This window comes from Nelumbo nucifera, chromosome 1 (genome assembly GCF_055504915.1).
Source record: "Nelumbo nucifera cultivar China Antique chromosome 1, China Antique-T2T, whole genome shotgun sequence".
Lineage (NCBI taxonomy): Eukaryota > Viridiplantae > Streptophyta > Magnoliopsida > Proteales > Nelumbonaceae > Nelumbo > Nelumbo nucifera.
In genome coordinates this window covers 17975761-17987329 of record NC_142649.1, presented here as the reverse complement: position 1 = coordinate 17987329, position 11569 = coordinate 17975761, and the positions used below count along the sequence as shown (strand labels likewise).

Here is an 11569-nt window from a genome sequence, read left to right as displayed (position 1 = left end):
TATAGGGTAAATTTGACATTTTATTATTCTCCGTTAGTACTTAATAATAATGTCAATTGTTAAAAACAGTAAGGATATTTTAAAACAATATATAAATAATAAATTGGAATGTGTCATAGGAAGAGGGAGAGCCACATGGAGAAGGAGAAAAGGAGGAAAGAGAGAGGTTAGTTAAGAAGACCTAGGAATTGGAATCTTACATCTAAAGACCAAGTGTAGAGAAATATGAGAGATTTTAGGAGAGGGCATAGTTTAATTAATTGGGATGTATCATAGAAAGAGGGGAAAGGGAGTGGGACAGGGAGAGCCACGTGGCTACACGAGAGGGATGAGAGGGAGAAAGGGAGAAAAGAGAGGTCAGTTAAAGAGCACCTATGTATTGGACTCTTATATCTAAAAACCAGGTGTGTATTGGCCATTGGGAGAGAGTTCAGTTAAGAGCAACACGAGAGATTTTGGGAGAGGGACTTGTTCATTACGAGTTTTGAGCAATCAGTTTTACTTTCTTCCTCCTTTCCGTTGTTGTTTCCTTTCTGTGATAGGAAGATAATGGGCACTGATAGCACCTTTCATGTGGTGATGTATCCTTGGTTCGCCTTTGGCCACCTGACTCCATTCCTCCACCTCTCAAACAAGCTCGCCGAGAGAGGCCACCGGATCTCTTTTCTGTTGCCCACCAAAGCACGAGCCAAGTTGGAAGCCTTCAACCTCCACCCTGATCTCATCCGCTTCGTCCCTCTGGTAGTCCCACACGTGGATGGTCTTCCCGCCGGCGCTGAGACCACCAACGATGTGCCCCTCCATTTGCAACCCCTCATCATGTCTGCCATGGACCGAACCCAACCCGACGTAGAAGCGGCCTTGAAAGACCTCAAGCCTGACTTCATCTTCTTCGACTTCACCCACTGCATTCCACCCTTGGCTCGCCGGCTCGGTATCAAGTCCATTCAATACTGCATCACCAGTGCAGCAACGATCGCCTACCTCTTGGCTCCCGCCAGCATCAAGCTCGAAGAGGGTGCCCAATTATCTGAAGATGATCTCATGCACCAACCTCCGGGGTTCCCGCCTTCTTCATCGATCAAGCTCCATCGCCATGAAGCCCGTAAAATGACTTTCATCACCTACAGGGAGTACGGGAGTGGAGTCTCCTTCCATGAACGGATAACGTGGGCTCTAAGAGACTCCGACGCCGTCTGCTTCAGGTCGTGCAGTGAGATTGAAGGTCCCTTTTGTGAATATCTTGAGAAACAGTACGGGAAGATTGTCCTATTATCCGGGCCAATTCTTCCCGAGCCGCCTACGTCGTCCTTGGAAGATCGTTGGGCCAAGTGGCTCGACGGTTTCAAGGCAGGCTCGGTGGTGTATTGTGCTTTTGGAAGCGAGTGTTTCTTGGAGAAGGATCAGTTTCAAGAACTAGTGTTGGGTTTTGAGCTCACCGGATTGCCATTCTTTGTGGCACTAAAGCCGCCCATAGGGACGGAGACAATGGAAGAGGCATTGCCGGAGGGGTTCACCGAAAGGGTTCGAGGAAGAGGCGTGGTTGAGGGTGGCTGGGTTCAACAGCAACTGATATTGGGTCACCCTTCTATTGGGTGCTTTGTGAGCCACTCTGGATGGGCATCTCTGATCGAGTCGCTAGTAAACCAGCCTCAACTGGTGTTGTTGCCATACTCGGGCGACCAGTTTGTCCACGCGAGGCTGATGAGTGGAGACTTGAAGGTTGGGGTGGAAGTGGAGAGGAGGGAGGAGGATGGGTGGTTCACAAGGGAGAACGTGTGCAAGGCGGTGAAGATGGTAATGGACGAAGACAACGAGGTAGGGAGAGAGGTCCGAGCAAACAGACTGAGGTTGAGAGATGTATTTTTAAAACAAGGCTTTGACTCTTCTTACATTGATGGTTTTATAGAGAAGCTACGAACTCTGATCAAGCAATGAATTAATCGTGGTGGAATTGAGGCTTCATATTCTTTTGTTCTTGGGGGGGCTTTCATGTTGGATCAAATTGAAGACTACTCAGGGATGATTTTTATCTGTTTCATATTGTTGGAAGCTTGACTATATATAAATATATATTTCTTCGTCTGTATCAAAAAGAAGAAGAATGAAGAAAATGAAGATATCCATTATTCACTCTTGCCTCTCCTGTTTCCTAAGCAGTTAAGAACCAACCAACTTTCTCCGTCGACTGCAATTTGTTCCATGTGCTTACTGTAGGAGAGATGTCCCCAATGTGTGCCGTTATAGTGCCTTGGGATGGGATTGAATTGGATTAATTGGGTTGTTGGAGGCCTCAACCTTCAATTTCAGTAGGGTTGAAGTTTGAACATCAACCTAAAAGAAAAAAGAAATTAAAGCCTTAATACAATGCTAATTATGTGTTGCCTATGTTATTCATGCATGGAAGAAGAAAAATGAACCCCAATACCTTTTAAGTCCCTAACCTTCAATTCAATCTCTCTAGCTTGCCACTGGACTTGGCCTGAGCTCAATTTCGCTCATTCCATGTTCCAAGCACTCCACTGGTGAACATGTAATCAGGTTGAATATCAACCTAGCTAAAAGAAGGGCTACCCTGTTGTGTAGCCCCCATGAACCAAAAAGGAAGAAACAAACTGAAAGAATGAATAAATCCCTTGCATGAATTCACGGAAGGAGAAAAAATAAATCCCATTACCCTTGACCTTTAAGTTGAATCAGATTCATGTTTCCTCGACCCTAATTAACCTGGTTTAAGTTTTAACCTAAACTCTTTTAGCAGACTGCAGGGGTTAAATGAAGAACAGTGGAGAGAGAGAGAGACGTGTCATGCTAAAATCATTTTTTAATGGTTAGCCAAAATTTCCTCACATTGCTTCCCAACCCCCAATTCCCTCAGAATTTTGTGAATTTTGAATTTAAAAAATAAAAGAAAAACATGAGCTCTTTAAAATCACCCACAACCAATTCAGTTTCCCTTTTTAGGGCACCTTTTAGAACCAGCTCATGTATAATGTATCACAGGTCTCTTCTAATTCATCTTATTAATAACTTCTTTTTATTTTAAAATTTTTCACATTAATAATTTCTGCAGTGACAATGACAAGGACAGGAAGAGTCCAATTACAAGTCAACCAAATAAATCACAGTTGAATAGATAACCAGTTTTAACTGATCTCCTAAAGCTATCACTAGGGCTGTTCATAAGAAGGCCCAACCCGACCAAATTGACCAACCCGGACTGACCCAACCCGAGTCGGCCGGGTTATCTTCAGCATCGGTCAGTTTCAGGTTGTAAAACATCATAAACTGATGGTTCGGGTCAGTTTCGGTTTTCACACAAGAAAACTGAAACTGACCCGAACTGAACTAACTTAGTAGTTAGTAGTTAGTTCCTACTTCCTAGTTATTAGTTACAACCTACTTAGTTCCTACTTAACTAAGTTGTCTCTATCCTAATTACAACCTAACTTAATTTCTAGTCTTCTAGTTAGGATTAACATTAATGGCAAGTATTGTAAGACAACTAGACAAGGAATTTTTTTGGAAAAGTTTAAAGAAAAGAATCAAAATATCCTACTTTCTATGGTCTTTTACACCAAATAGGCAACCATTTACAATTAGAATTAGGTGTCATTTTTTACTTAGATTAGAAGGTTTCTTGAAATATACAAATTTCAGTCTTCTTTCTCTAATACAGTTTGACTTTCTATTTTCTTGATAACTTCTATTCTAAGTTTCTAACTTGGTCCGCCCCCATTATTGCAGTTGAGTTTCTGTCAAGCATGGTTGAACTTAGAGCCAAAACTGACCCAACTCGATTCAAACCGACCAGGTCGGTTTTGCTTAACACTAGGTCGGTTTCGGTTTCAAGTTCAGGTAACCCGACCAGGTCGGGTCAGTTGGAAAAAACCTCAGTAACCCGACCCAACCCAACCCTCGAACAGCCCTAGCTATCACTCCACTACCTCTCTTTTTTCACTCTATGATGCATCTATTGTACAGTTGTTCAACTTTCTCTGTACTTTGTAATCTGGACTTCTACAAGCTTTATATATACATACACTCAACTCACCGATTGTCAATAAAATCTATAGTGAGTTCTTTCACATTAATTCAATTTTCGTTTTATGGTATCAGAGCCAGGCTTCAACATGTCAAGCTCGACTTCCACATTTCCCACTACAACCCGGTCAACTAGCACTATTGTGAATCCGAATCTCCCATCTACAGTAAGTCATTTGGTTTCTATTAAGTTAGATCCCATTAACTATCTGTTGTGGTGATCTCAATTTTGTTGCTATGTTCAAAGGTTTTAAAGAGTGTACTAGTGACGACTTGTGCGATGCACGGGATTTATTAAGCAAAACTAAATAATAGAAAGAATTATTTACTAAAATACCCCTTATAGTTTCATAGATTTACTAAAATCTACCCTATATTTAGCATTTTACTAAAACACAACTTGTAATTTGCAATGGATTTAATCAATCTTTCATTAGATGACAATGGAAAATGACAGTTGTAGACAAGGTAGTGGTTCGGATAGGGGGATGGTCTCCTTGAAGGACAAAGGAAGATCAGGGTCAGGGAGCTAACTGAAAGATGAGGAAGCAAGGGACGAAGAGACGGCTGAGCAAGAATTCCAGTGATAGGGTTAATTAGTGGTTGAATGAATGAATCTCGTTGTGAGAGGGATCCCTATTTATAGGGAAGGATCCTGAGATCCTGAAAGGAAGGAGCCAAAAGTGTTTGTTTTATACTAGGAAAGGGAATATTGGATTCGTTGTCGGTCATTAAGGAGCATTGTTGGGGTTTCACCACATATTCTTATGGGATCTCTCGAGGATTGACTTTACTTTCACCCGAAGATCCTCATAACCCACATGTGCTACCACCTTTGCACCTTACTTAACCGACGTGGCACTAGTGATGTCACTACTTCGTGGGCAGCCTCTTATTAAACCTATGTGGAACCTTGTCACGCTCGTCACTCGGGATTACACATGTAGTGAATATTTAAGCCCGGCTCTTAACAAATCGAGGTTCCATAGCGGTCCAGAGTTTATCATACGGCTGCGGTTATCTGAAGTTCATCGTCGATCTAGATGTGTATGAGGTTAATCGCAGGGCCGCACGTGCTCAGGGTTCATCGTGGGACTAAATGCATATAAGAACTCATTATAGGTTCTACTCAAGTCTGTTTTGGGCTTGCGTTAAGCATAGGGTCATCGCAATCGTGTGATGAGCCGTGGATTTATCGCAAGCCTATGATGTACTATAAGTTCATCGCAGGGGAAAGATGAGTTATAAACTAATCATAGACGTCCATATGGTATTAATTTAGTGTTTTCTATGCTCAGACAGACTAAGTGAGCACTATGTACCTACAACAGTGTTGATCCTAATGCTCATTTAAATAAATTTAATCAAAAGAAAATAAAAATAAAAATAAAAATACCATTTTTGCCCTTAATAAGACATGAGCAACTACTCTATTGGCTATATTTGATCAATTTTGTTTTCCGTACAAAAAAGTGTTAAGGGTATTTTAGAAATAAAAAAAATCATGTGCCTAATGGAAAAACAAACACTCCTTAATGAAATGTTGATTAAGTAAATAAGTTGTAAAACATATGGGATGTGTTTTAGTAAAAAGAAAACTATAACGTATGTTTAAATAAATATGTAAAACTATAAGGTGTGTTCTCGTAAATGACCCTAATAGAAACACATAAGAGTATACAATTGTTCTATATTTTTAACTTTTTAAATAATTAATAATTATTCATATTTTCTATACTACTTTTAATAAATTTTTTATAATACAAAAATAACAACAATTAATTTTAGTTAGTTTTATTCATCAAACTAATGAAATTGACCAACCCGACCGAGTTGGCCAGTTTTCTAGTATTTTAGGTTGCCTTTGGTTCAAAATTTCCCAATTGGACCAAGTTGCATCAATTTCACTTTGGCCATTTGTAAACCGACCAAAATCGAACCATGGATATATATTAATATTGTATATTTTAAATATAATTCTTAATATGGAAAAGTGGGAAATTTTCCATATTTCTTAGTCTAAAATGTTTTATATCGTAAATCTAATTTTTAAATTTATTTTTTAATAATTGTAGTGTAATTTTTCAAATTAAATTTAATTTTTAAGTTTAAATCTTTTGAACCGACTAACCAAACCAAAAAATTGACCCAAAATGATACAACTTATGTGGATCGTTTTTACAAAAGGACAATCAATTTCAACTGACCAACTCCCCAACTTGACCAAGTCATTTGGTTGGCCAAATAGCCTATGACCAAACCGAACCAATTCATGAACACATAATTTCAACTAAAATAATAGTCTCATCTTCGATAAATAACAGTAGTTTAATCTCCAATAATTATTGAAAATTTATAGCAAAAATATACAATTATTGAAAATATATTGATAATGAAAAAATACAATAATTACAAAAATACAATAAGTACAAAAATATATTAACTTAGTCAATAAATAGAATAATCTCAAATAATAGTTTAATCTCTAATAAATATTAATCCATTAGTTATAACAAAAATACAATAAACATGGTTTTCAAAATCGGACTGGACTGGACGGTCGAACCGAAAAAACTGGGAACCGGTAAGGTGATCGGTTCTATTTTACTCCAAAATCATTAATTTCCCAATACATTGATTTGGTCAGCAAACCGCTGACCCGAGCTGTCGAACCATTCAAACCATTTAGCGGTTTTGGCCATTTTTTATTTTTTTTATTTTTTTTTGTCAAAACATGCCGTTTGTTCAGTTTGAATGGTCGGACCGTTTGACCCGAGAACCAAACATCTAACTAGTTCATTGTCTAATTAAATTTTAAAAACCTTGACAATAAATACAATAAATTAAATTTAAAATTTTCAGTAGTAGTAGTTTAATCCCCAATAATTATTGAAATACCATTGAAAATACATTTATCACAAAAAATAATAAATAATTACTGAAATACAATAAATATTAATTTTGGTATATATAATTATATAATAAATAAAGATTAAGAGTTTAAAATTATTATTCCTAAATATTAAATTTTTTGAAAGTTATTTTCTCGAATTATTACTTGATATAAGTGAAATTAGTTATTTACAATATTATGTAAAAATATTAAATTATTATTAATTTCAAAATTATGTTATAGTTATTTTTCTACTTTTCAGATTTTTTTAAATCTATTACATAATTTCTTTATTTTAACTATTTAAAACCAACTGAGCAAACCGAAAATCAACCCAAACCAATACAAACTGATTATTTGGTATTCACAAATGGTCAGTAGATTTTGGGTAACCAACTCCCCAACCTGACATTGTCGATTTGGTTGGCCAAATAGCCTATAACCGAACTAAACCAGACCGTGATCAACACCCCTAATTTCATCTAAATTAATATTTTAATCTCTAATAAATAAAAGTAGTTTAATCTCCAATAATTATTAAAACTTTATACTGAAAAATACACAATTATTGAAAATATGTTGATAATGAAAATAAAATAAATAACTAATAAAAATAAAAAAATTACAATAATTACAAAAATATAATACGTAATATCAATGAATAAAGTACAACAAAAATACAATAAATACAATACGTATAATAAATTAAATTTAAAAAGGTAATTAATAGTAGTTTAATATCCAAAAATTATTGAAATTTTTCTGTTAAATAACAAAACAAATATAGATTTATACATAATTATTGAAAATATATTTATAAAAAAACTATAAATGATTGCTGAAAATACAATAATTATAATTTTAGTATATTAAATATATAATAAATGTAGATAAAGATTTTAAAATCATTATTAATGAATATTATTTTTTTGAAAGTTATTTTTCAAGAATTATTAACTGATGTAAGCGAAATTGGTTATTTAAAATATTATTTAGTTATTTAAATAATATCCTTATTCTTTTTTATGAATGAAAGTACTTTATTAATTTAGAAATTAAGGCAATACAGGAAACCCATGAAGAGGCACGAGCTGTTACCTCTTCTAACAAAGTATTACATCAAATTAAAATAGGAAAATTAAATAAATAATATCCTTATTTAAATTCTATAATTTTAATTATTTATTGAATTCAAAAATCTAAAAAATTATAAATTATTCTATTATTACATAATTTTATTATTAATTTTGTAAAAACATTAAATAATTATTAATTTGAATATTATGGTATCATTTTTTCTATTTTAAGTTTTTTTCTATTTTATTGCATAATTTCGTAATTTTATCTATTTAAAATATAGTTATGTTAAATATTTTTTTATTTAAATATTTAAATAATATATAAAATATTTAAAAATACACTTTATTTGAATTTAAGATATTTAGTTACTGAAATATTTAAATAATTAAATATTTTTCTATATAATTATTTAGCTATTTTTTGTATTTATTATTTAAGATATGTAGTTATTAAAATATTGAAATAGTATTTTATTTTTTAATGTTAAATTTATATTATTTGAATAATCTGGAAAATCATAATTTATATTGTTAGTGCATAATTTTGTAATGAATTTTGTACAAATACAAAACTATTAATAATATGTTATGATTTTTTATTAAATCATAACATATTAAAGTTTTTTGTGTTTTGAATAAACATTTTAAAGTTTATACAATTATTACATAATTTCATTATTAATTTTGTATAAATATTCAATTATTATTAATTTGAAAATTATGTTATGATTTTTTATTTTATTGCATAATTTCGTTATTTTAACTATTTAAAATATAGTTATGTTAAATATTTCATTAGTTAAAATATTTAGTTATTTAAGTATTTAAATAATATATAAAATATTTAAAATACTCATTATTTGAATTTAAGATATTTTTTTTATTGAAATATTTAAATAATTAAATATTTTTCTTTGTAATTATTTAGCTATTTCAATAGTTTATTTTTTAAGATATTTAGTTGTTGATATATTAAAATAATATTTTATTTTTTAATGTTAAATTTATATTATTTGAATATCATTTATTTTGAATAATCTGGAAAATCATAATTTATATTGTTAGTACATAATTTCGTGATGAATTTTGTAGAAATATAAAACTATTAACAATATGAATATTATTAAATCTATTATAATTACTTTTTGTGTTTTTAATAATTATATAAAGTTTATTGGAGATAATTTGGAGAGAAATTTTATAATTAATTTAAACTTTCTAAAATATAGATAAAAAGTGGCAAAGCGGATAAATAGGAATTAGAGATAATTTGGAGTGAAATGCTCTAGTAAATTAGAGATAAGTTAGGAGATAAATAGGAATTGGAGATGATTTAGGAAAAAGTGGGGGAGGTAGTTTAGGATAAATTTTAGGAGAAGAGATTGTTGGGAATGTGTGGGTAAGAGAGATATTTTAGATAAATTTTCAAGAGGAATGAGAGAATCTCATTGGTTCTTTAAAAAATGACATGGAATAAAAAATAAAAAATGAGAAAAATGAGAAAATTTCTTCACCGCCTTGTTATATATATATATATATATATCTTGCTTTCCTATTTGCTTCAAAATCATTGGCACGTATTATGCAACTCTGGTTTGAGTTGATTCATGTGAAGAAAACAAATTTATCCATGGTGGATTATCTACAAAAAGTTAGGTTGATATCTGATAATCTAGCTATTGTTGGAGAGTCAGTTTCAGACTCTGAATTAATACAATTTGTTTTGGGTGGGCTTGGCCTAGATTATGAGTCTTTGGTCACTCCATTGCTGTTGCATGCTAGTGAGCACACCTTTGATGATATTCAAGCTCTACTCACCAATCATGAACTTAGGTTGGAACACACCCAGACTCTATTTGAATCTTTTCAACCACAAGATAATATGGTTGTTCAAAAACATTATCAAGTTTTTAGGACTGATGACTACAAAAACATTATCAAGTTTTTAAGACTTCTGATGGAAAGGGTAAGAAACCAAATCCCTTTCAAGGAGTCAAATGCCAAATATGTCACAAGCTAAACCATACAGCCTACAAGTGTAGAGCCAGGTTTGACAATGATTTTTGTCTAGGAAAGAGCGCTCCTACTGCATATACTGCTTCTACAAGGCCAGTGATTGACAACAATGGGTACCAAATTCAGGTGTCAATCATCATATGACAACTAACCTTGCCAATTTGCACTTGCAATCTGAGTACTCTGGACCAGAACAAATCACTATTGGAAATGAAGAAGGTTTGACAATTAAACACACTAGGTCTGCTATTATTTCTTCACCATCACATTCCTTTGTTCTAAAAGATATTCTTCATGTACCTAAGATTTGCAAAAACTTGCTGTCAGTATCTAAATTTGCTAAAGATAACAGTTATTATTTTGAGTTTCACTCAGACAAATTCTTTGTAAATGATCAACAGACAAGGAAGTTGGAGGGGTGTAGCAGAGATGGTCTCTATGAGTTACAAGTGGGAGCATGTAAAGTATCTAATCCAGGTGGTTCTCTCTCAACATCTCTAGGTGTCAGAATTTCGATGAATAAATGGCATGAGCAGTTGGGTCACTGTGCACCTCGCATTGTAAGGCACGTTCTCAACTCCAGCTCGTTGCCGGTGTCTACAAATAAAAGGATGGATTTTTGCCATGCGTGTCCTCTTGGCAAAAGCCATAAGTTACCATTTACAATTAGTGAGTCATTATACAATGCTCCTTTTGACTTATTGTTTTGCGATGTTTGGGGAGCATCGCCTGTAACTTTTGTCCACACATTTAACTACTATCTTCTCTTTGTTGATGCTCATTCTAGATACCAATGGATTTTTCCGAATCATATGCCCTTGACGCCTTTGTCAAATTTAAGTTGCAAGTTGAAATTTACTTCAACACCAAGATTAAATCTATTCATATAAATAGAGGAGGAGAGTTTGTCAAATTTAAATCTTTTCTGAATCAATGTGGCATCGTGCATCATTTTTCTTGTCCTCACGCCTAGGAACAAAATGGTCGTGTTGAGAAACACCATAGACAAATAGTTGAAATGGAAATAACTTTACTAGAGAAATTTGGTGTCCCAAAGAATTATTGGTGGAAAGCATTTCAGACCTCTGTTTTCATTGTCAATCGACTTCCTATAAAAGTTCTTGCTATGAAATGTCCTTGCGAGGTATTATATCATACTAAACCTGATTATAGCATGTTGAAAGTGTTTGGTTGCACTTGTTATCCTCTTCTTCGACCTTACAACATGAATAAGCTTGAAGCTCGTTTGGTTGCTTATGTATTTATGGGTTATCCTGAAGGCTATAGTGGGTACAGATGTCTCCATCTCTCTATGGGCAGAGCTTTTATTTCACGACATGTTCAGTTTGATGGAGATACATTTCCCTTCGAGTCTCATTGTGCAAATTTAGTTGCTTCAAACTCTTATTCATCGGTAAAGGACTCTACCACATCTATTGGACCTCCTCCTATCGTTGAAGCTCCACTATGTGATACTGTATCATCCTCCTCCGTTATGGATGTCCATAATTCAGTTGCTTATACAATTTCAAGTGAT

General features: G+C 33.5%; 1 protein-coding gene across 1 annotated transcript; it reads left to right on the top strand.

Moving 5' to 3' along the window:
* Positions 1–309: 309 nt before the first annotated feature.
* On the top strand, positions 310–2130 carry LOC104612163 (cyanidin 3-O-galactoside 2''-O-xylosyltransferase FGGT1-like). Its single transcript, XM_010279483.2, has one exon. It carries the CDS (start codon positions 550–552, stop codon positions 1936–1938), a length of 1389 nt encoding a protein of 462 aa, XP_010277785.1. The 5' UTR covers positions 310–549; the 3' UTR covers positions 1939–2130.
* The last annotated feature ends 9439 nt before the right edge of the window (positions 2131–11569 follow it).

Coding starts and splice junctions, on each gene's coding strand:
- LOC104612163 (XM_010279483.2), top strand. CDS start 550: ATGGGCACTGATAGCACCTTTCATGTGGTGATGTATCCTTGGTTCGCC.